We start from the raw sequence: 25,466 nt of genomic DNA, 5'->3' as shown, positions 1-25,466 counted from the left end.
AAAAAAATGGTGGTGGAATCTGGTAGGAGTTAATGGGGCAATGGCTAGAGCTGTAAAAAAAATCAGTTAACAGAACTATTAGATGTTTGAAAAATGAGCAGCAAGAGAAAAGCTACTAGCAACCATATGTTTGCAACAGACCAGGTGATATAAATTCCCCTTATTGACCTTCCTACAAAAGCTCTAAATCTGTAGTAGTCCTCTAAAAGCATGTTCGTGGCTTTATGCTCTGGGCTTGCATTTCTTCTATAATTTAAATGTTACTCTGCTTCAACACGACCGAAACAAACGATAAGGTCATTAGTAAGAATCTGATGAAGTCCAGTTTAGCATCTGTGGCTTGATTTAAAAGTTAAACAATCACATCCGTTCACCATTACTGCTTACTAGGGTGGAGCAGTGGTTAACACCCTTACCTCACCATAACAAGGCCCTGAGTTTGAAGGATTTTCTGTGTGGAATTTGCATTGCTCCTGTTTCCCCTGCCACTAAAGTCATGCTGGTCAGGTCGGCCATTAGTGAAGCTGTGCTCAGTCGCTGTGGCTCAGGCGAACCCTTCATCTGAAACCTAGGAAATTTAGCTGTGTGTACCCTTATGTATAATGGCTGAATACAAAGACTTGATTAATAAAACATAAAACATTTTCCCTCTATTTCATAATCACTACTCTGTGTCGATGCGTCACATAAAACAGCAGTAATGTACATTTAAACTTGTCTTTTAGGTTAATAATAAATACTTTTGTGATGTAGTGAACCTACGTAGCTCCCGGAATTACAACTATTGTTGTTAATGTTCTAATGTAGCATCTATTTACCGATGCCTTGGATGTTGGAATACTTAATGTAAGTTATCAAAACCAAAGCCTTAAAAAAACAGTCTTTAAAGTTGGCTAAAAAATTATTGATTGCAAAACAAAAGGAAAGGTTGTGGTAGACGATAGTATACAGTCTGTGGAGATTAATCGGGTTGCATATTCCTCTACATGTACGGCTCAATAATTATGTTTTTAATTAATTATGAAGCTGCAATCAGTACAGATATATATCCTTCAGTACTGGTTTAGGGAACTAGTTGGAATTAGATGTTACTTACTGTAATTTAAACATGTAATACGATTGAATAAGTAAAACTAAACCGGCTTTGTTTCCAAAAAAACACAGTTATTTGACTTATAAGCCTTTCCTTCACACTGTGGTTGTTTTTCTAGGATTTTTTACAAGCTCTTGCCTTTTCCCCCCGTTTTTCATCAGAGTTTGGGTTTTGACTGAATAATATATTAGAAGAGGGTCAAGGGAGGTTAGGATTTAACCCCCTGTTTAATTATAAGTACCTCACATGACAATCACCTCTGCCCAACACTGTGTCTTTCCTCATAGAGAGCGAAAAAATCTAAAGAACCACTGAGGTCAAAAACATTTTTATCTAACGTAGGACATAGCCTGTGTCCTCAACTGATGCATGTCCAGGTCAAACATGCAAATATCAACAAATTTTAAAAGTTTTTTCTTTGCTTTTTACTAAGTTTAAGATGCATATCAACAATTTATCTTATAGTTTGAATTATTGGGGAAGCCTGCGGTCAAGGTCTTTGGCCGTGATCCTAGAGTCCATCTAACCTCTTATTTCCACAAAAACATGCCTGACAAATAATCTATGGGATCGTCTGCACAGGGCTGTGGACAAGAGATGTTCTTACAATCTGATAGAGGTAAAGAAATGTTCCAAGTTAGACCAGCTGGGACATTCTGATAGATTTCAGCTATAAAAAAGTAAATGCTGCGGTTGAACGAAGCACACCTCAACAGGTTTTAAGAAGTCCACAGTTCTGCATTACTGGATGAACATGTTTCTCCCAACTGTTTTGTTTCTCTGTTAAATTGATCAGAATAAGTGTTTAAAATGATTACTTGAATCTGTTTGCATCACAAAAACCAGGCAATATAACAACGTCTGAGATCCAGGCCCATTTTTAACCTCTCTTCCTCGCTGTTGTTGCCTCCTAGTTGCGGTTGGACGAGACTCAGGAGGCGGAGTATAAGGTGCTGCGAATGCAGCTGCAGCAGGAGCTGGAGCTGCTTAACGCCTACCAGAGCAAGATCAAGATCCACACAGATACACAGCACGAGAGGGAGGTCAAGGACCTGGAGCAGAGGGTGTCCATCCGCCGAGCACTACTGGAGCAGAGGGTTAGAGAGCTAATTTAAAAAGAATACAGAATTTTTTAAGCATCTCTGATTTTCTGACTCAAATACATAGACACCCAGATAAGCTCATAGTTTGAACAAATTTAGAAGAAGCAGCTGCATGTACACTGCAAAAAATTTATTCTAAATAAGTATTTTTTTCCTAAAATAATTGCATTTTTTCTTGAATTGAGGAGGTGAGACTTTTAGCCAATTGAACAAGACAATTTACATTTAAAATAAAAGTTACAAATCTCATTTAATTTACAAATCATCTTATTTACTTACTCAAATTAAGGGTAAATACACTTAATTTTGGACCTTGTTCTGTTTTTGCAGTGTAGAAGGTTTGATGTGTGTGTTTATTGTCACTACCACCTTCATTGCAAAGCCTGATAAGGACACAGAATCTCAACATGTGTTTTCATTGTTTTTGTAGATCGAGGAGGAGATGTTGTCTCTGCAGAATGAGCGCTCAGAACGCATCCGCACCCTCTTGGAGCGGCAGGCCAGTGAGATTGAGGCCTTTGACTCTGAAAGCCTCCGTCTCGGCTTTAGTAACATGGCTCTGATGGGCATGCCTGGTGAGGCCTACGCCAAGCAGGGCTACTCCAACGCTCAGCCCTCCAGCTCTCGCTCAGCCGGCCACTGGAGCCATGGGGTGCACCAGCAGAACATGTCGCAGCAGCTGTCCCGCCGCAGCCACAACAGCAGCAGCAGCAGTGGCATTGGCAGCAGTGCAGGGGACCGGAGGAGTGAATCCTCCTCCTCCTCCCATGGTGTGGGGATGGCTCTTGGGCACGGGCGGGACAGCAGGGAAATGCACCACTCATCCCGTTCCTCAGCCTCCTCTTCCTCTTCTTCTTCCTCGTCGTCCTCCCATCACCAGCGCCATCACCTGCCCCAGCACTACCACCATCAGAGCACGCCGCAGCTCTACCGGGAGCGGGAGCGGGAGAGGGATCGGGACAGGGAGCGGGAGAAGGAGAGGGAGCGGGAGTGGGCTGGAGTGCGAGGCTCCGGCGGTGACCTGGCCCACCCACACCCCCTGCCCTTCTCCCATCACCTCCCCTCTCGTTCCTCCTCCCAATCCCTGGCCATGCTTCCTCCTCCACCACCTGCGCCTCCTTCCATCTCTGGCCCCTCATCTTCCTCGTCTTCCTCCTCCTCATCGCAGGGCGGGATATACAGCGGCGGTGGGCTGGCCGTTCGTGGTACCCCCAACCTGATGGCCCTGAGAAACAGCCCCCAGCCTCTGAGGAGGACGGCATCCGGCGGGGGCCCCGGTGGAGCTGGAGGCAGCGACGGCGTCCTGAGCCGAAGCACCTCGGTCACTTCACACATCTCCAATGGCTCCCACCTCTCCTACTCTTAGAAAGAGGCAGAACATCCTTCACCTTGGGGGCAGGAAGAGCGGAATCCATTTAGGAAGGTAGCTATTATAGGCTGCATCTCAATACTCTCAGCTTACCACCTTTCTCCATCTTCACGGCAGACTTCAACACCTGGAACAGTAGACCTGCAGATCTTTATGCACCATAGGTCAGAGAGATCAGAAGGAAGGGGTAATCTGGCACCATTGAGCTGCAGCCTGCCTCTTTAGACTGGCTTAATAGGTTTTCTCCCATTCTCACTGATATTACAAGGGGAGGAATGTAACCACCTGTATCATCACTGGATCTCGGTGAGATTAGATGTTTTTATTCAGTGTTTTTATCTCTGTTACTGTATAAAAAGAGTAAGGTAGGATGTGTGACCAGGAGAACGTTTGGCCTTTATTTCCTCCTGCAGCTCCCAGAGACAGACAGGCAGTTGGGAGAGCAGCCATGTCCCAGGGTTCCTATGCAGTCTGCAAAGCTATGGAGCTCCTTTCCTCCATCCTCCTTTACTTCCGGTTAAAAAGAGTGCTCCTGGATTCTTTCCAGGAAATGCTTAAATATAACTTTGTAAACTTCGTAGGAACCCTGCTGTCTTCTTCTATGATGTTCTTTGATGGAATGGAGAAAGAAAAAGGACATGGGAGGAAAAAAGGGGGGCATTCTGTCTAGTCTCTGGTGTCCAGATGCTTCATTTCTCCTGAGAGAAATGGAAAAAAGACGATATTCAAAGATGTGTTACTTGAGTCTGATAACTTCAAGATATTTTTTTTTTTTAGATCTACTCTTATTTTGTTTCTTAACTGTCTAAAAACACTAAAACAATTTTCTTGGAACATCACCAATGCCTTTAAGGGGTTCTTAAAGGGATGTTGTGCCATCCACTTTTTTTTCATTGTTTAATTTATTTGACTATACTTAAAACACAGAATGTTTGTAAAGTAAAGAGACTCTTCCAAAGACTCAGCATTGACCAGAAGAGATGTTTGAAACGTGTATCAATACCTTAAGAAAAAAGCTTTCTGACATCAATGACTTATTGAATATCTCAACAACATAAGTGTCACTCCAGTGCATGGGATAGATGTGCAAAACAAAAAGGAAAAAAAAAAGAGCAAACACATTGAAAAGTACTGTATCCGTCCGAGTTTACTGACATTTAGAATCACTTGTCCCACTTTTTATTTGTACCTTTTACTGTATATATTTATGGGAATATAAAAAAACAGAAACAAATCATTTTGTTTTATAGATGAGCAAAGACAATGATAGTAATTTTTTTATATACTCCAAAGCCGTTGAACCCCAGCTGCATTTTTCTATAGGTGTGGATATTACCATAACTAATCCTGGTGTAATTGTTGTCGTGATCATGTCTTTTTTTTCTTGCGACAAGCAAAGGGCCCACTATTACTGTAAAATAATGAATTATAACAACAATAGCTGATGAATCTGTTGCATTGTCAGGTGTGGTTTGTCTTCGACGATATCAATGACTATTATTAAGGGGATGGTTAATAATTGTTTATGATCTATGTATGTGTGTTGAGCGGTAAAGTCTAGTTATAATGCCACTTTTGTTTTTTTAAGACTCGGAAATGACTGTATTTAAGACAAAGACACTCCTGCGGTAAGAGCAACTCTCTAGCTGCTCGCTTGACCTCTGACCCCCTTCCTCCAGACTCTTTTTAGGAAAAAAAAAAAAACAGGCCACTGGAATGTAATCCTAGTTTACTTTAAGTGTTTTGTTGTTGTTTTTTTAATTTTTTTTATTAACTATTAGTTTTCGAGGATCAAACTGCCGAAGGATGCAGCATGCAGGCAGTGGAGAGGAAAAAAAAGATGGCGGAATGACAGGACGGGCTCCGACTGAGCTGCTGTGGCCCCCTCTTGTGCCAGCACAGCAGCAGTGACCGCAACAGCCCGTCAACAACTATCAGTGTTCACTCAAAGGTTTTTGTTCCTTGTTTGCTATTGTTTTTTCTCTAAGCATGATGTCCTTTTTTTTTTGATTGGAAAAAGAAGAAGAAAGATAATCACTCTGCTGTTTGTATGAATCAGAAACACCAGCTCAAGACAAACTCCTGTATTACACCAATACATTATTCTCAGTTGGAATCTCAGTGCATGCATAAAATTCCTTGTACAAACGAAAATTTGACAGGAGTGGGGCAGCCATGATGAGCGGACGTTGGTGTGATTGCGATTTCTCGGAAAGATCAGTCAGTTTCTCCAAGCAGGGGGTGTAATTGCCCTGCTTTGATAAAGGGTGTCGAGAGGTTGTTATTTTTTTGTTGTGACTGTTTTTTTCTTGAGGGGGGAGGGGGGAGATGCTAAACTGAACATAAGGTTGAGGAGGGGAAGAAAGAAGGGTCAAAATGTGTGTTGGAAACGACAAGGGAGGTATTTAAAAAGTGATTTAAAAAAAGATAATAAATTGATATTAACACATTAACTTGGATTCATGTGCTTTATTTAAATTTTGTGTTCATGCAAGAAGGGATCAAACAGTCATACAGTGAAACGTGTCTGAATATTTTCCTAAAGATACACTGTATTGCCAAAACAATTTGTTAACCCATTCATATTACTGGAATTTGGTGTTCCAATCACTATCGTGGCCCCATTTGTATAAAATGAAGCACCTAGGCATGCAGACTGTTGTTACAAACATTTGTGAAAGAAAGAGTCTCTCTCAGGAGCTCAGTGAATTCCTTTGTATACCTGTGAGAGGATGCCACCTTTGGTTCAACCCAGTCATGAACTTTCCTCCTAAATATTCCACAGTCAACTGTCAGCTGTATTATAAGGAGCTTGAAGCTTTTGGGGAATGACAGCAACTCCATGAAGTGATAGGCCACGTAAACTGATGGAGTGCTGATGGAGTGATGTAGTATATAGAGTTTCCATGGTGAAGCAGCTGCATCCAAGACACACAAACCAAGTACAATGCAATGCGTTGGATACAGTGGTGTAAAACACACAACGCTGGACTCAGGAGCAGTGGAGACACCTTCTCTGGAGTCACAGGTTGCTCTCCGCCATCTGGAATCTGATGAAGCTGTGGGTTTGGTGGATGCCAGGCAGTGATGGACGAAGTACTCAACAGTAGTACTTGGGTAAAAGTATTGATGCTCAAGGTAAAACCTCACTCAACTATAAGTTAAAGTTACTAAGTCAAACATATATTCAAGTTAAAGTATTGAAGTACTCACTTTTGAAAAGTACTTAAGTATGCAAAAATATACATTCAATTTTCTAATATCCAAACATTTCTGTATAATTTCCTGTGTAATTTGAATTGAGAAAGCTTCCTGGAGAGGTGGTGAAACGTCTTCAAATCTTGTGAAAACCAAGTCCAGTGGATATTTTTTTTGAATTTTTACGGAATTTTAAAGAACCTTGTAATTTTCAGAAACCACCTGATGTATTGATGCGTAGAACCACATTGCAGAAAATTCTACTCCACCTGTAAAGAACTTAAGCATAACCATACCATGAACAATAAGGACAGCTATTTTTATTATTACCGTGTTTCTTATTTAAAAACAAACCAAAGAGAAAACAAGAGTGTCTCGATTCTTCTTATCACTATAAAATAGAAGTTTATGGTTAAATCTATCAATCAAACTAAAACTCTGATTTGATGACTTCATCCTACTGAACAACTTGGCCACATGGCAACAACCAATGCCTTCATAAAAGGTATAAATTACAAATATCTGCCCTGAGTTTCTCACATTTGTGGAATTTCATGCAAATCTCTAAAACAGTGGTGTCCAGATTCAGTCCTAAGGGCGGCTATCCTGCATGTTGAAATTGCATTTCAAAAAAGAAAAACAGCAACAGCGGATTACAAAACTGAGCTGAGCCAAAAGGACCAAGGAACTAGCAGCTTCCTAGAAATGGAATGGATTAAAAACTACAATAGTTGACTTTGAAATGTAGTGGAGTGAAAGTTATAAGTATCTCTGGTGGTCAAAGGGCCCGGTGGCACCTGTGTATGGCAGCCTTGCTTCTGTCAGTGAGCCCCAGGGCAGCTGTGGCTACAATGTAGCTTTGCCAACATAAGTGTGTACATGAATGAGTGAATGACTTAATGTAATATCACATGTAATGTCTTGAAAAATCACTATATAAGTACGGACCATTTACACTTGGTTAGGAAGAAGGAAAAATTTCCTCCCCATATTTTTTTCCTCACTTGGCCCTAATACTGACTTTCCTTCTCAGGGGCTTTAAATTTGTTACTTCGGAGTACAAACAGAATGCACTAGGGCTGCAACTAATGATTATTTTGCTAATCGATTAATCTGTTGATTAAATAATAATCAGATAGCCAAAAGTTCCTTAAAGAAATTCTTTTTACAAAATAAAACTAGGTAAAAGAGTGGCTCAGGTTATCCTTAGCTATCTGTATAGTTATGCTGCTATAAGCTTAGACTGGTGGAGGACATAGGGACCCATTTTTCATCATTCTGCTTCATTCCATCTCTTTTCTCCCACTCTGCAGCATTCGGCCTCGGCATACTGAGTCTGGTCATGCTGGAGGTTTCTTCCTGTTAAAGGTGAGTTTTTCCTCTCCACTGTCGCTACAAGCGTACTAGGTGTGAAGGATTGCCTTTGAGTCAATGAGTCGATGCAAACAAGTAGTTTTCCTTTGATAGAAAACCTTGAATTAATTTGACTGTATGATCTGATTGAATTGTGTTAAAGATAAACTCTGTGTATGCACCTTGAAGCTCTATCTCTCTGGTTCTCTTCCCTGAAAAGAGATCACTCAGGACAAACTCGGGACAGGGGAACTGTCTTAATTAGATGAACTATTGTGGAAAACATCAGTTCTGCCAAGCAACAGGCAGCCAATACCAAGGTGTAATAAACTCACACATCTTCAATGATAATTATCCTAACAATTGTAAAGTGCCTTGAGACGACATGTGTTGTGAATTAGCGCTATATAACTATAAACTGAATTGAATTGAAGAGAAATGTTCTGGATAGAACATATTAAATGCAAAACTTTATTTGTATGTTTTTTTATTTTTATTTTATATAATTATTGCACTAATTGTGTTCCTCTATCAGCTAAAGACATCTTTTGGAGTCTCTATGCTCAAGTTAACGATTAATCAGTTACTAAATTAAAGCCTTAAATGGCCAAGCTCCATCTTATATCCGATATATGATTATTTCCTCATGTCCATAAGTGAGCACTTCACTCTCAATCCGCAGGTTTACTAGTGGTTCCTAGAATTTCTAAAAGTAGAATGGGAGGCAGATCTTTTAGTTACCAGGCTCCTCTCCTGTGGAACCAACTACCAGTTTTAGTCCGTGAGGCAGACACCCTGTCTACTTTTAAGGGTAGGCGTGAAACTTACCTTTTGATAAAGCTATAGTTAGAGTGGCTCAGGTTGAGCTATCTCTATAGTTATGCTGCTATAGGCTTAGACTGCTGGAGGACATAGGGACCCCTATTTCATCATTTTGCTTTATTCTATCTCTGTTCTTTGACTCTGCAGAGTCTGTTAGTTTAATCTCTAACATCATGCTCTCTCTGCCTTTTCTCAGGGTAGCTTCGCCTCATCTGTTCCTGTTTGGCTGTGACACCACCCTGGAGAGAAATATCATCTGTGCTGCTGCCATCAACACCTTTGTTTATAGATGTTGGCGATCGGCCTGTTTTTGCAGTGTCCTGTTTCTCTGACTGTGACTGGCTGGATGTGCTCTCTTCATCCTCTGACATGGGCGTCGGCTTGGAGCGGCTCAGAGCTCGTCTGCCTGGCTGTGTGTTTCCTGGACGGGGCCGCCTTTTACAGCTGCTTCCATCTCCTTGAATCCCAGTCAGCCTCAGCAGATGGCCGCTCACACTTAGCCTTGTTCTGCTAGAGGTTTCTTCCTGTTAAAAGGGAGTTTTTCCTTTCCACTGTCGCTACAAGCATGCTTAGTGTGAGGGATTGCATCCGAGTCAATGAGTCGATGCAATCAACTGGTTTTCCTTAGATAGAACACTTTGAATCAATTTGACTGTATGACCTGGTGAACTGTAAAGTGCCTTGAGATGACATGTGTTGTGAATTGGTGCTATATCAATAAATTAAATTAGTTGACAATTATTTCAATAATCGATTAATCAAGATTAATCCAATTGTTTCAGCCATAGAATGCAATATTACTTATCATATAATAGATAAATAAATTAATAAATATATAACCCTGTTAAATCTTTGTAGTTTAAAACTGTAGTTATGAATTTTCCCGTATTTCCTATGACACTGTTTTTGTTTAAATACCAATGAAATGTCTCCCATATTGCACATGTCCTGAGCTTCCACTGTGGTGTACTGCTCTAATAGTCTGACATCATTATTATAGATTAACTGGGAGAAAATGTGTGTGTTGCCCTTTAAGGTGCATCTGTCATCCCTCAGCTAATGAAAAGTCACTGCTTGTTTTCCCCGCTGCAGATCTCGGTACGGCACTGCCTGGCCTAGCTGGCAGGAAAGGAGGGGGAGCATTTTCTGTCGGCCTAAAAAAAAAAAATCCAGGAAGGAAGGAAGAAGAGAGGACAACGAGCGAGGACGGAAATATCGAGAGAGAGAGGAGGGGAGGGGGTGTCCAAAAAGGAAACTCTACCCCTTTAAGAGCAAGTGGGACATAGCGGTGCGAGAAAAAGGAGAGGAGGGGGAGAAGAAAGAGGAATTAAAAAAGAAAAGGAAGAAAGAGACAGGGAGGGAGGAGGGAGAGCGGGCGATAAAAAAAGAAAGATGACATCCTCACAGCTGAACGGCCGAGGTGGAGCGGTAGGCTGCGGCCCGGCGAGAGCGCCGCTCGCCTGGGTCAGGGCTTGAATCCGACAGCGAGGCTTCGACAAAACACCCGAACGGCCTACCGGGAGGGTTCGGAAACCGAAAAAAACAGACTGATTAAAATCGGAAAAAGCAAAGCATGACACGCTTTTCTTAATGAATATTATAATTCATATTTGTTTGTCTTGCGTTGAAAAAAAAAAGCATTTATTGGACCGTTTTTCGCGTAATGCTAAAGAGTAAAACTGCACGGTTCGGTTATTTTTAGTTGTTTATAAAGGACACCAGAGGGGCTAATTCTGCTGGTTTAGCGGGATTTGTTTGTGTTATTGTTGGGAATCATTGAAGTTAAAGGCCCAGGCGGATGAGACAGCAGGCCGTTATTGGACTGGGCCTGCGTTAGTCCCAGCAGCGCCGTGGATTTTAGCTCCCAGCTCTACCTCAATGAGAAAAGCAGACTTTAACACACAGCTTTGTTCGCCTTTTACGACACAACCCGGGAGCCCATCGTTCCTACTGCGGCTCGGGCGTCCGTCCGCGCCCCGATCACCACCGGAGGGCCGATTCGAGCCATGCAAAGGCTGCTCCCCACGACCTCAATCAGAAGCTGACTTCATAATCTCCACCGCTGTCTGTGGCGCAGAATGGACGCTGCTTGGAGCAATTTTCTCTTCCAGGTAAGCTTTTGCAGGCTCCTGTTTTTTCTCTTGATCCCACCTGAACACATGCAGGCCCTCTCTGTGTGCCATTGCCACCCTAGCTAACGTCTTGTGTTACCACCTCTGCAAGATAAATATTGTGACTTGTGTTTACATTTGGTGATGGCCTTCTCCTTGCTCCTCCAGAGTACTCCCACCCAAAACCAAGTGGAGGGGAGCCTCCAATCAGAGCTCATGCAAGTGCATACGAGTTCTCCCCAGACCCCACCCACAGAGCACATAGCACAGCCTCCTTCAACTGTGGACACCACTGCTTTGAGTGAGGAACCCCTGCCTGGTGAGTCAGACTGCACATCACCCCCACCTTTGGAGCTGAAATCACTCCCATCTGAGTCAATTCAGGTCAATAAACGCCCTCTTAAAACATTCATGTTTTCAGCTAGATGCATTTTATCACTGTGGAAACATAAAGATTGAATAAGCGGTTAAATGGTTTATTTTATCATGTTTTATCATAGTACAGATAATCATAAGGGCACCCTGAATGAAACTATTTGTTCATTATTGAACGTGAACCATATAGTAATGGCGTAGGCTCCTGCACATGTTGATATATTTCAGAAATGAAAGAGCAGATACGTTGGCGAAGGGGGCCAACAGGGGCCAGTGCCCCTGTAGAATTGGTTCTGGCCTATGGCCCCTGTACTGAAAACACACACAATAAACATTTAGATATAAGTAAGTCAATTTTTCTTGTGATTTAAGGAGGTAAGGCAATTCGCAGATGGAATAAGATGATTTATGTTTAAAATTTGATCCTATTTTATGTGCATAATATGTAATTATCTTATTTTAAGGGCAGAAAATCCTTATATATTTATCTATGTATATATCATTTTTCTTTATAATGTCAGAAAATTCATTCAGGTCTGGAAAATGTAGACAAACTATTAATTTAATGATGTCACCTCAACCTGACGGTATTGTTAATGCCCAGGGAAAAAAACAAAGAACTATCCACTAAATATTACAAAAAACAATTACTATTTTTCTTCTGTTATTTAAGGTAAGAAATCCATTAAAAAAAAGTATTTCAACAAAAAAATCTTAAGAGGCATGATATTTGATTGCATTTCTGCTTAAGTCCTTTCTGCAGTTTAAAGTAAAACGAAATATGTTATTGCATTATTTAAAAACATGCCCACTGATGTCGTTTTTTTTTTTTTTTTCATCCTCCGATTTTTGTTTTTGTGGCTAGAGAATTTCATAGATTAAGCATTAAAAAAAAACAACAACACTGTGCTAGGCCAAGTGTTGCTGCAAATCATACAGATTGATCTGGATCAGCAGGCAACTTGTATTCCCAAAACGATGTAGATGTACTATATGCCCAAGGATAAAAATACAGCTCCACTCTAAAAGTATTCAAATATGTACCGTTATGCTTGAGACTTTACATACCCAAATTACACAAAATAACACAAAACTGAAATAATAATTGATAAAAATGTACTAAATGATAATTTAGTAAAATAGACTAAAGATTTTAAATTTTTGCTTGAAAGGAATCTAATAAAAAAAAAACTGTCCGAGGCAAATTAAAGTACCTTGATCATAAAGAGTGAACATTCTTGTCTGCAGGTGTAGCAGTCTGACTGAACATCTCCTGAACATTACAGAAGAAAAGTGTTGCTCAAAAAAATTTTAATTCAGGAGCTCCATCAGGAAAAACAATTGAATCATTTTCAATTTTTAAAATATTTTTATTTATAATTACTCTTATCAATTTCCACTTATCTCACTCACAGCCCACTGTCTTAAATGGAAGGGTACATTAGTACATTTAGAGATGCACAGGGAAATCGGCCTTTGACCAGAATCTGACGAATTAGGATGATCATCCCCGACTTAACACCCTTCAGTGTGAACACTGTTACTAAGTGAAAAAAATCTTAACCCTTTGCTATTTACATAATTAGTTGTTTTAAGAAATTAATTGCAGCTAATGCACAGAGCTGTATGAACCTACCTGAAAGCAAGCTCAATCTCTTACAACATCGTTTTTGATGATTTTATACCAGGAATATAGAAAATCAGTTCAATAACAGCCAGAAAATTAATATTTGAACATACCAGCCTACGTGTAAAATCTCTGCTATAAGCAAGCTGATGGAAACTGTAATCCATTAGGTAATTAGTTCCTCTTAGTTTTTTTGTCATTTGATCAAGCTCTTTTTAATGTTTACAAAACAAGTACCGGTAATATATAAAAGGTGCTGAAATAATATCTGCTCAATATTTGAAATGAAAGAGTCAAATGAGGACATCCCTATTTTATACTTTATTTAAAGACATGTTAGAACACAGAAAACTCGTCACCTTGTTAACAGGTGCCAATAAATGCTTCAGTAGCCGCCCAGATGCACAAAATCTCTGGATCTGTTGCTCTCTAAGAGCATCATTATTCCATTAAATTGTTCTATATTTCGTTGACCTGCAACCACAAACTCAGTGCAGCTGAGTTGTCCCAGATCACAAATCAGGCCACTAAATCTAGGCGGTTCCCCTCAAACCTCCATTTCCTAACCAGACTACCACTCTAAGATCAGAGATTTAATTTTATTGAAAACTTTCAAATGAGAACTTTTCTTAACAGACTTAATTTAGTTAAATTTATTTGTGTTAAAGTTCCTTTTTATGAATGACTTAACTGTATCGTAAGTAAAGGGTTGCTGTTGTTGGAGCCCTTTAGAGTAGATCATGTCTGTGACCATCCTGGACAGAGTGTAAAGTTCTTCTACACTCTTTATTTTATCTTCTCTGTAATTGATCTCTATTTTTGGTTACAAACCAACACAATATTATGCAAATTTATTATATATTTATATGTATTTTTCCAAAATATTTTGTTGGACTGAGTTTGGTTGCTGTCAAATCTGCGTCTTTTTAGACTATGGTGTATATCAACTGACTTAACACTAGAGATGCACCCATACTTGGGATGAGAGTATCGGCCGATATCCAATACGATCTGATTAATGAAGCACATATCATGCTGCGTTTGAAGGCTTTATCCTTGATATAAGCATTGGTAAAAAAGTAACAACTTAGCAAAAATATGAATGTATTTATTGAAAAATAAGTAGCAAAAAGAAACAACTAACAGTTGATGTAAAGTGAATTGGTTTGGATCTCAGATATCCGATACAGATAATTAGCCAATATCGGAGCTGATATCTGATCCAGGTATCGGATCGGTGCATCTCTTTTTATTTCACATTCTTCCTTGAAAATGACTGCAAATTAAGTCAGACTAGCTGGAGAGTGTCTTAGATTAAGGTCTAGACTTTGACTAGGCCATTATAACAGATTGGTTGTTTATTTTTGGTCTTTTGCAACCTGTAACAGGATCTCTTCCGCATCGTGCTGAATTGAGCTCCCTGTTCCTATCCTCACTGCATGATGCTCCAGCCACACACATCATTTTGCATTATGTGTTTAGGCTGACTTAAAGCACAGCAGTTCTTTTGCAATCAAAGCTCGACAAAAGTCTGCCGAAATTTCATTTTTTTCCTTAAAGTGTTTTATTTTTGTATTTTTGACTAAGCTTTCAGTGGTTAAGTTAAGTTCAGTTCCTTTATTGTCCTCAGGAAAATTTTTTGCAGCTTGGCATTGTCGTACATGCATGGAGCTCAACACAGATATGTAGCATCTTAAACACAAACTTAAGAATAATTCAAAATTCCTTTTGTGGTAAGGTTCCAGTGAATTGTAACCAGTTCACTTAAGTGTGAAAGTGATCAACTTTGAGTTTTATTTTATCTTCTGGTTCCCTCAGAGCCGGTGAAGCCAGCGCCTCGGCCGACCCGTGTGCAACACATCTGTGCCATCTGCAACAAGCAGTTCAAGAACAACTACAACCTGCGGCGGCACCAGTCGGTCCACACTGGGGTACGCATGAAGGACAGGGCCAGAGTGCAGGCGGAGGGAGCGAAGGAGGGAGCCGCTGGCCAGGTGGTGGTGGCAGCGGCGACCCCGCCGGCGATGGTGGTGGGGGTTGGAGGGAGGGCGGAGAGGCCCACCGTTCCCCTCTCCCTGCTGCACCTCTCCGTGTCTCCCTCTCTCGCCCCTCCCGGCCTGCTGGCGGGCGCTCAGCAGCCTCCCCTGGGCGGTCAGGATGGTGAAGGGGTTGCCATGCCAAACGTCATGGCTACTGTTAACCCTCATGCTCCGCCTCCTGCTGCTGTCGTCATGGCCACAGGGGCGACAGTACAGGTGGGTCAGGGCCTTGTGAGAGACGGTTGTCGTCAACCCCCAAGCCTTCGAGAGCGTTGTTTCTTAAGCTGCCTTGTCATGAGGATGGGGGAACCATCTTGCAGCAAATTCACCTCCTGTGTTGGATTTTAGGAGAAATCCTTGAGCACTGATTGGTGGAGGGACTGTTTTGGTCCCCAGATTAAGAAACAGTGTGCTCGAAGCCCCCCCCACACACGCTCCCCTGCATGTTCTCAAAAACTAGCCAGACGATTACGCACAAGTCATACAACTGCAATCATTTTTCTTTTTAATTAAATGGCCAATTTTCTTTGCATTTGCATGGAATACAATTTTATAAAATTCTCTTTCAGTCTGTGCAAAAACACCTCAGACCTAAACTCAGCAGCTTGTTTGTGTTTCGCCTCAGAGGCCCTCAAATCCCAACCCGAACCCCGTCAAGAAGAACCATGCCTGCGACACCTGCGGTAAGGCCTTCCGGGACGTCTATCACCTAAACCGTCACCGCCTCTCCCACTCGGACGAGAAGCCCTTCTCCTGCCCTATCTGCCAGCAGCGCTTCAAAAGGAAGGACCGCATGAGCCACCACGTGCGTTCGCACCAGGGTGGGGTGGAGAAGCCCTACATCTGCCCTCACTGCGGAAAGGCATTTTCCAGGTGACGCTGAGCTGCGGCCGCACGGCATGGCCACGCCTCCTCTCCTACTCTAATACGTCTCTCTTATGTTCCCCTATAGGCCTGACCATCTCAACAGTCACGTCAGACAGGTACACTCCTCAGAAAGACCTTTCAAATGTCCGGTATGTAGTTAATTTATTTTTTGGATTTATTTATACTGAACATTCGGCCAAGGAGTTGTAATCCTCACCATGCTTCATCTTCCTTTGCAGACTTGTGAGTCCTGTTTCGCCACCAAGGATCGCCTGCGAGCTCACATGATTCGCCACGAGGAGAAGGTGCCCTGCCACATCTGCGGGAAGCTCCTGTCTGCTGCTTACATCACCGATCATATGAGGGTGCACAACCAGTCGCAGCACCACGTCTGCCACCTCTGTAACCGAAGTGAGTTCACAAGTTTGGGTTGTTTTTTTTAACTGTTTGAGCAAGAGACTGAGAAAATTATCAAGCCATGTCATAGAAGGGAAAACCAGTGGATGGGAAAACTTTGCATTAAAAGTTTCAATAGAGAAGCCTAATTTGCAGTTTGCAAGGAAAGAAACCATCACCATTTTAAAACATGATGGTGGCAGTATGATGTTAAGGGAATGCTTCTCTTCAGGAACAGGAAAGTTGGTCAGTGTAGATTGGAAGATTTTTGGATCTAAATGCAAGAAAAATCCTTAAAAAAATAAATGTTGGGGGGTTGAAATAGAAAATGATACTATGATTATTTTCAACCTTCCAGCAGAACAAAAACCTGAAACATACAGCCAGAGCTTCTATAAATGACTGTTTATTATAGCCCAGTTTAGCCAGAACTTAACGCAACTAAAAACTGTGTGGCGTAGCTTTAATATTGATGTTTACAGATGATCTGTATCAAATATTTTGTGATTTTTTTTTTTTTTTTTTTTTATAAGATGCGATTGCTGATTTAATATTCTGGGTTTTTTTTATTGTTTAAAACATCAGAATATGACCATAACAGTAACTCTAAATCCTCCTTGGTTTTCAAAACTAAGCTGTAAGAATAATACTGGAAAACACTATAGAGAGGCAACAAATCCATTATTTCTTCAGTTAAAACTGTTGAAATTCATTGTATTAGACTATAGTATTTTAAAAATAAGGTTTAAAGCTCATAAGACACATTCCCAATAAACGTTCAAAACAGATGTAGAAAAAGAGAGCAAATATAATTAAAAAGAACTCAAATCTTTAAAAATCCCAAATTTGAACAAAAGCGATGGAGCACTGTGTTTCTGTGAAAGGAATTGAGTAAAAGTGGCAGATAACATAAGATTATTTTTCTTTCTGATTCCTTTCAATTGATTTTTATGTTAATTTGTGTTGTTTGAATACAGTAAATAAAATAAAGATAAAATAAATAGGATGGGGAACCTGAGACCTGCTGGAATGTATCTTTGAGCATCACTCTCTCCTGTCCTCCAGGCTTCACCACGCTGACGTACCTCCGCGTCCACGCCCAGAAGCACCACGGCCAGGAGTGGAAAGAGAGCCCCGGCGGCTTCGGCGGCACAGCTGCAGGCGGCGTTCTCGTCTGCCACCTCTGCGGCGTCCAGTGTAAGACGCCCACCCAGCTCCAGGGCCACATGGGCACCCACAGCACCAGCCAGGCCGCGCAGAACCCCGTCACCTCCAACGTGGTCGCCAGCAGCTCCGTCTCCCTCAGCAACATGGTGACGGCTGCTCCTACCGTGTACGTCACCGGGAACACGGTGGTGGACCTGCTGGTGACGGACTGCTCTAGCATTGCGGCGCCGCAGTCCCACAGTTAGCAGGATGATCTGATGGATGGATCTGCGAGTCTGAGGCAGTTGCTTGGAGATCCTGATTCGGTTTCTTTCTTCTTTAAAATGGCACTTAGGGGTTAGAGTTAAAATCTCAAAGGGAGAAAAACTGTTTAGGAAAATGTTTTTGCAGCTGAGCTGGAGATTTGAGACGTGATGAAAAAGAGGCTCTAGCAGGTTCACCACGCTAATGACAAACATGGATGTGCTGTCCAAATATTTCAGAATGAAGACTCTAGTCAAAGTGTGGTCATCCCTCCTCTCTCCCCTCTCTCTGTCTGACCTTCCCCACCTTTTTTTTTTTTTTTTCTGCACTCTACAACTGCACCAAGTACTGTAAATCTCACACCAGCTCTGATCTTACCTCCATTTTAGCAACTTGCGTACCGAGAATACTAAAAAAATCCAAACGGTTTGTGTCGACGTTTCAGGGGGAGGAAACGAGAAAATTAGAAGGAAAGTGGCGCGTTTGCGTGTGTGTGTAAGTTTGAGCTCCTCTTGCATGTTTGTTTAATTTCACAAGATGGAGATGAAAATTAGATTTTAATGCTAGCTAAATATCTTTTTACTGTGGAGTTGATCAGGAAATGAAATCCACCTGTTGGGGATGTTTGTGCTCATTGTTTCTTAAAGGTACCGAAATAAAGAAGAGTTGTTATTCAGGAGCATCAAGCACCTTAAAGCTGTCGTCGTCAGACTCGGTAAGGACGGAGGTTTAAGTGTTCTCGGATTATTTTGCTCTGAGTCTTCCTCTCTGGGTCTGGCCTTTACATTTAAAAAAACAACAAAAAAATACAAAACAACAAAAAAAAAACTGCTAATCAGCACTTCAGCTTCTGAACTACCTTTTTGCATGAAAACGAAATAAACCAAGCAAGCTCGGCCATGTTTATTGTTAGAGAACTGTTATGACAAGGATAAAAATTAGCAGTTCCACTAAGTTAGTTAGCTGTAGATGATGCTATTTATGAAAAAGTTGATTTTACTCTGGATTTTTTCACATAGATTGCCATTCATTTGATTGCAGCTGTCATCGCCATAGTCATTCACTTTATTTTTCATTTTCTCTGTGTTCCAGTCCTATGGGTGAACCTTTTTTTTTTATATAGATTTAGTCTTTTAACTCTGCATAGATCTCGTTTTTTGAGTCAGTGGTGTAATGAACAAGCGGTTGTCTGTTGTGAGTGACCCGTGGTGTAGAAAGGGCATAAAAAAGTCACTTTAAGTCAACAAAAAAAGACAATAAGTCGGTGATGAGTGCAGTTTCAGTTTTGTGTTCATTTCTTACCTTAAAATCTGTAGAGTTGTTTTTTTTTTTGTCTGTTTCTTCCTTTGGAAATGTGTTCCCTCTGTTGAGAAACATAGTGATTTATTGCAAATTAATTTTAGTTTTGTTTTTTTCATGACACTAAAAAAAAATAATGATGATACCTCTACTCTAGGCTTCTGTACAGCTCTTGTGATACATCTTCAATGCCTTATCGTACTCAACTGCATTTTAATTCTTTTATGACAAAATATTTCAAATCTTAGTCATGGATTCATTAAGAATATTAAGGGGATGTATTTATATTTATATTTTTATATTTCTCAACAGTATGCATGTCTAAAAAAAATGTTAGAGCAAAAAAAAAAATCAATGCTTACTACAGTCATTTCTTTTTTTTTTTTGTAGATCGAGTAGATATCATGTTATTTTATAATTTGGACAGTTTAAAGTAAAAATATTAAACAAGAACTGCTGTATGGGCTGTTTTCATTTTCCTCGTATTGTTATTAATACCTGATTTTAAGTACATCAAAAGAAAACCTCACCAGGGAATGAGTGATGCATTACAAAAGTGGAATATATTTAGATGAATCTATGTAAATTAAGGAAAGTGAACATTAAACTTTTGTGGGACAAAAACAGCATACCGAAATGTTTTGCAGCCATGATGTGTTTAGATAAAACTTTCCTATGAATTTAACTTTCTATTATGTGTAATCCATTCCTTCCTGATTCCAGGGATGAAGCTATAGGGAAATTTAAAGCAGGATCGGGTTGGAATAATGATATCCTGAGGTTTATATGTCTCAAACAGCTCAGTTTAGTTGATTTCAAAATGGAAATAAAACGCAAATGCAGATATAGTTGTCCACTTGAATTGAGCCTCACCCACAGACGGCCACTCTGGGTCTCTGAGCAACACCCTTAACCCCACACTGCTCCTCTGGTGCCGCACAATGGCAGCCCACCGCTCACCAAGGGGATGGGTTAAATGCAGAGTTTAATTTCTCCATTTTCTGACATGCTTAAACCCAAGTGGGGTTGCAAGGGGTGCTGTCTATGGGCGAGAGGTGGGGTACACCCTGGACAGGCCGCCAATCCATTGCAGGGCAACACAGAGACAAACAGGACAAACAATGCACACACTCACACCTAAGGAGAATTTAGAGAAGGCAATTAACCTAACAGTCATGTTTTTGGATGGTGGGAGGAAGCTAGAGGACCCGAGGGGGGGAACATGCAAACTCCATGCAGAAAGACCCTGGGGCTGGGAATCGAACCCACAATCTTCTTGCTGCAAGGCAGCTGTGCTACCCACTGAGCAGCCAATGTGAGATCAATAAAGTTCAATTATTATTATTATTATATAGAACAGTTAAAGAGGCCATTATGAGGTGGTTCTTGGTAACTTTGGAGGAGCTGCAGAGGCCTGCAGCTCATGTGAAACTGTTCAAAGAACTATTCTGCAAATGTATATTTGCTGTTTTTAAATGTTAATAACAGGATTATAGTATCCCAAATATAATGCCTGATTAAATCCTCTGCAAACAGGTGTAGGATATTTTTCAAAGCAAAAGTAGAAGATTAAAGCAGTAACATACAGAATTCGTTCTATATTGTGTATCTCTATAAAACGGATTTAAAATATGCAGAGATGTGATTTATGCACGTTTCTCTGCTGGGAAGTGGCTGGCGCAGCGTTGTTGAGTCAACGCTGCATCTGAGAGGCTGAGGCAGCGGCAGCATCATCTCTGATGTGGCGAGACAGAGGAGGGATGACATAGCGACAGCATCCGTTAACCATAACCCTGCATCTTCCAACTGAAGTCTGTTGCATTTGATTCCTTTAGACAACCTGATCCCGCCGGGTTCGCATGCTGGTTGCCAACAGGCACGAGCGAGCTAACCTCGCGGAGATTTTCCATCCAACTTGCTGCTGCTAGCTCGCCGCCCCTCCGTCTCCAAACCCTCCTAACATTCAGCGACCACATCAAAAAAACATGCGGAGCATCGAGGCCGAGACCCCAGGGATATCTTTAAACGCTTCCCGTAGGACACGACCTTCGGCTGGACGCTGACTGGACTCTGCGGAGCCGCTGTGTAATTGTTTCATATTTATTCAGAACATGCTCAAACTCTTGGGTTAAGCTAAGGTTAGCCGTTATTGGCTTAACTGCGGCAGCTGTGTGCTACATACAAACAAGGAAACAACATTTAAACGCAAGAATGTTGCTTATATAAAATAGCCGCAAATATTGAAAGGAGTGAATTTGTTTTCAGGGTGAAAAAAAAAGTGTTCACATTAATTTGTTCAAAGCAACCTTAGCTAACCGCTAGCTAACCGCTAATGCCCGTAGCATCGTCATTGTTAGCAGGTGATTCAACAGCTCAGGCAGTCGGTCTTTTTAATAAAAACGACAAAACTCGCTTGAATTTGAAGCAAACTGCTCATGCTAAATTTTAGTTACCATCTACTTTTACTAACAGTAAAATCACGCTGTTATTTGTTTAAATACTTTGAATGATGACTTGTTCATATCCTCGCGCGTGTTAGCATCACTAGCTGGTCAATTAGCTAGAAATAAGAACACAATGCGTAGTTAAGTAAGTGTAACTCCATGTCAGTTATTGTCTTTGTTCTGTCTTATATGTCTGTTTAATTTAGGAGATTTTTACTAAAATCAAAATATTTTATCATAGCTGATAACGTTGGACTGACATTTACGTGTGAGCGTTTTTGTTTTGTAACGAAGCTTCACTTCTCAGACAGGCAGCACTGCCTGATGTTTTTCCTTTAGGAATAACAAGTACTAGCTGTCCCATACTATGTCAATATTTTCGACAGCTTAAAAAAGGCGCATTGCGCATTTTTGCTAAGGGAATTGTACTTGTTTTTCTAATGAGCCAATGAGTGCAGAGCATGCAAACTTTAAAACCCACATATTTGTAATTTAAATAGGAATCTAGTAATACTCTATCTATAGGTTGGATGATGCAGGTGGATCCAGAATGTAATATTAAATATATGTCACTGAGGCCTACCTCTAAGCTCAGACTAATGGTATCTGACTTGTTTTAAGTTGTTTAATCTTAAAGGTACATCTCATTGTGTAGGTTTGGGGTAATATTAATAACATATGGGGGGAAAAAATGGATGCATTCAAAGTATTAAAGTAATCCATACCTGCTGGAATACTTGCATACATCGACACTATTACCTTGTTAGAAGCCTCTTGGCATTTGCAGCTCGCCTGCATGCATTTTGTAGACATCAGCACCTTTTGGACATAATTCTGAGAGGATATTTTGCAAAACGACAGACAATGCTGATGCATTCATTTTGAAAATACTCATTATTTAGACTTTGTCTGTCAGTTTCTTCTCCAGTAGGTGTTTGGGTCTTCCATTCATTTTTTTTTTTCCCGGTTTCTGGGTTGTTTCCCATCTTTCTTGTCTACTACATTTTTATCTAATAAGATAGTTTGTGCAGATAGAAGCTAAAATAGATGTTCTGTTTAGGTTTATTGTTCTGTATGTGTTTGTTTTTTCTTTAACATGATCCAAGTTTCGATAAACCTCCAGCTCCATTGTCTGATTTTAAATTACATTATAAAGTCTTGCAACTCATAGTTATGGACTACGTTTTTCCTGATATTTTAGGTTTAATAATGTGTTTTTGCAGTGCCCAGAGTCAACTATAGTAAGCTCCAATATTTGAACCTAAAGAGCAAATAATGTACTTTTCAACCTGTATTAGTTAGGGTTTGGATTATTTTTTCTCTTAATTAGTTGTTCTTGTTTTTCTGACAAACTTGGCAGCGTGACTAGGGATGCTTTACAACTTCCCTGGTCAGGTTTCGGTGTGAGTTGATGCTAACCTCAAACTCTGCAGAGATTTATTTATTTTTGTTATGAAAGATTTCCTTAAGAAAATATGCTCAGAGCCATTTGTTGCTCCATCAGGTATTTACTGTAATATTAGCTTCCCGTTATGTGTTAAGGCTAATGTTTTCCCAAGCAGGTTATCTAATCAGGACAAAATTTGAAAATGGGCATATAGACAGAGAGGATAATTCTTGGCAGAGAGCATTATCAGTGTGCTTTTGTTTTTTATTCTCCAGATACAGATTATTCATATTGTAAAAACACTGTACAGTGCCGTACTCAATTTCTTTTATTTTCCTATCTGTTTTTTTTAAATACTTTTCTAAGGTGCACATTGTGTGACCACTTCTACTATAACCTTTTGCTGCTGGAAACACCACAATTTCCTCATTGTGGGACTATAAAGGGATTTTCTATTTGGATTGTGCTTGATCTAGATCACTGTGTTACTTCGACACGGCTGGAGCCAGTGAAGTATCTTCATTTACAAACACATGTATGATGTGGCAGGGTGTGACCCTGGAGACGAATAAAATGCTTCTTTAACTGTTATTCAGGGCTGCAGACGTCCGGACGAAGCAAGCCCGATGGTAAAGCACTACCACTGTATAACCTGAACAATTTCTTTGTTCTGAATAAGATTGAAATTTATTTTAAATCTGTTGTCATGTTTATATAGTAATTTAATACATAAACATAAAGTGTTTGTTCCGAGTTATCTCCGTTTAGGAAGGAATAGGAGATATTAAGCTTAAAGATGTAAACCCAGAGCTTTCCTTTGCAACGTACAGTCAATGCACAGCTACATATGTTGGACAGTGATAGCATGTTCTATTTTCTTATCTCTGTAAGCGCAGCCTATGGGTACACGGGAGTTTTCTAGTGCGATCAGTGTTATTGCTCATTCTCTTTGCTTTGCTTTGTCTTTTTTCAGAGAGGACAGAGAGCGACAGATCTCAAGGACCAGATTTTCTGCTGAACTTCTTGCCTCCTAAGACAGATCGTCAGGGACCATGCTGACCATCTTGGCTGCTGGCTCTGTGTTCTTTCCAGGCCTTTTCCTTCTGTCCAAACAATGCCTGAAGTCCATTCCGGCTCTGAGATGGAGCGAAGGGGATGCGGTCATTGTATCAGCCAGGTCAGAATTACTCAAGACCTTTTGACTTGTTGTTCCTGAATATACAGTATTTGTTTCGATAACACTTAAATTATCTGACACTTTTTTTTAAAAATAATTTTATTTACATTCCCTTGCTCTGGTTTTGAATATTTTATCAAATAGATAATAAAGTAGTCCTAACCTTATATTTTACATCCACAATCCTTCTTATATTGCTTCAAATTCATGTTTAATAATTTTTAGGAAAAAGGATAATTTTTGTGTTGTACATTAGCAACATTAGCGGTTTAGCATGGTTTGTTTACCACTGTTTGCTGATCTACTACACAGAAGGTTAAAAAGTAACATGAGCAGCAAAACTTAAGGACGGCCACCAGATGAGTTCCTAGAGTTCCTAGAGTTCCTAATTGTTCGAATCAAACCTTTTTGTCAAACAGATATAAACATTTGAATTTAATGAGAGGGTACCAAAATCACACCATGTTAAGAGTGCCCCCTTGTGGGCTTTGCTGGTTTGAACAAAGAGCCTTTAAAAAGAAATAAAACAAGCCCCTTTCACTTTCCAGACTGTTTAAATGGTTTAACTGATGCCCAACACCAACACAGAAGTTTTAACATGGGGGGGGGGGGTCTGTTTTCTGAGTGATGACGTCTTATAATAGAGTAGTCTCTCTGTGTGAACTTTTAATCTCCGTGAAAGTACAGCTGTTCTCTGAAGGCGTCAGGGGATTGTTTAAGTACATCCATATAATGAAGACAGAGGACCATGCAACACAGGTGAAGGAGAAAATTAATCAAAAGAACCTCCGACAGGGCTACAATAACTGGTAGAGCAGCAGGAATCCGAAGCTTAGGTTGGAAAATCTGTCGACAGGACAGTGGTACACTCAGCAAATCTGATATTTATAGAAGAGGAAAAAGGAGAAAGAAAGCCATACAATTAGTTTTTATTTTATTTTTTTATTTGGCTCATGTCTCTTTGGTAAACAAAATAAGGTTTGGTGACAGAAGAACGAGATCGAAATGAAACTTGATGCGGTACATAATTTTGAACTCACCATCTTAATTGTGCTGCAGAACTTCCCAGTAGTCTTATCAAACAGCTGTGTATTGTAATTTAAAAGGAATAGGAAAGGCTCTCATCTATTATTTAGTAGCTATTTCAACAAGGTGATTTAATGGGATGAGAACTATTCCACTGGGTGCGGTTTTGTTCTCTGGATGTCATTGAACTGATGCTGATCTGCTTTTTGAAAAAAGTTTCATTCTCAGAAATAGGTGATTACCCTCTCATTTAAAATTTAAATAAGGAAATTGTGTGAAATGTTGACTTTTTAAAATTTTAATTCATAAAATCACAAATTTATTATCATTGCAATCTTCCTATATATATATATATATATATATATATATA

The 25,466-nt window shown here is 40.3% G+C and overlaps 3 protein-coding genes across 5 annotated transcripts in view; all 3 read left to right on the top strand.

Annotated features, from left to right (window-relative positions):
* Nucleotides 1–5,316, top strand: part of taok2 (TAO kinase 2) — a 32,984-nt gene extending 27,668 nt beyond the window's left edge. The window contains exons 19-21 of one of the 2 annotated variants that reach the window (XM_015389819.1): nt 2,008–2,190; nt 2,627–3,568; nt 3,683–5,316. In XM_015389819.1, coding sequence (XP_015245305.1) covers nt 2,008–2,190; nt 2,627–3,562 — 1,119 coding nt within the window. In that variant the 3' untranslated portion in view covers nt 3,563–3,568; nt 3,683–5,316. Of the gene's footprint in view, nt 1–2,007; nt 2,191–2,626 lie in introns of both variants that reach the window. The other variant, XM_015389818.1, reaches the window with a different exon arrangement.
* Nucleotides 5,317–10,126: 4,810 nt separating this feature from the next.
* Nucleotides 10,127–19,663, top strand: maz (MYC-associated zinc finger protein (purine-binding transcription factor)). Its single transcript, XM_015389839.1, has 7 exons — nt 10,127–11,049; nt 11,218–11,368; nt 14,870–15,306; nt 15,716–15,963; nt 16,043–16,106; nt 16,197–16,368; nt 17,419–19,663. Exons 1-7 carry the CDS (start codon nt 11,017–11,019, stop codon nt 17,763–17,765), a joined length of 1,452 nt encoding a protein of 483 aa, XP_015245325.1. The 5' UTR covers nt 10,127–11,016; the 3' UTR covers nt 17,766–19,663.
* A 1,095-nt stretch (nt 19,664–20,758) lies between these two features.
* Nucleotides 20,759–25,466, top strand: part of LOC107094298 (protein FAM57B-like) — an 11,922-nt gene continuing 7,214 nt past the window's right edge. Inside the window, exons 1-3 of one of the 2 annotated variants that reach the window (XM_015389837.1) lie at nt 20,759–21,147; nt 23,490–23,522; nt 23,867–24,070. In XM_015389837.1, the coding sequence (XP_015245323.1) occupies nt 23,946–24,070 (125 nt within the window). In that variant the 5' untranslated portion in view covers nt 20,759–21,147; nt 23,490–23,522; nt 23,867–23,945. The remainder of the gene's footprint in view (nt 21,148–23,489; nt 23,523–23,866; nt 24,071–25,466) is intronic. The other variant, XM_015389836.1, reaches the window with a different exon arrangement.

This window comes from Cyprinodon variegatus, unplaced genomic scaffold (assembly GCF_000732505.1).
Source record: "Cyprinodon variegatus isolate N-32 unplaced genomic scaffold, C_variegatus-1.0 Scaffold475, whole genome shotgun sequence".
Lineage (NCBI taxonomy): Eukaryota > Metazoa > Chordata > Actinopteri > Cyprinodontiformes > Cyprinodontidae > Cyprinodon > Cyprinodon variegatus.
This window is presented reverse-complemented; position numbering and strand designations above follow the sequence as displayed.

Bases quoted from the DNA above. Each gene is read 5' to 3' on its own strand.
- maz (XM_015389839.1), top strand. From the start codon at position 11,017: ATGGACGCTGCTTGGAGCAATTTTCTCTTCCAG. The intron at 15,964-16,042 runs GTGACGCTGAGC...GTTCCCCTATAG, and splicing joins TGCGGAAAGGCATTTTCCAG to GCCTGACCATCTCAACAGTC. The intron at 16,107-16,196 runs GTATGTAGTTAA...CTTCCTTTGCAG, and splicing joins AAAGACCTTTCAAATGTCCG to ACTTGTGAGTCCTGTTTCGC.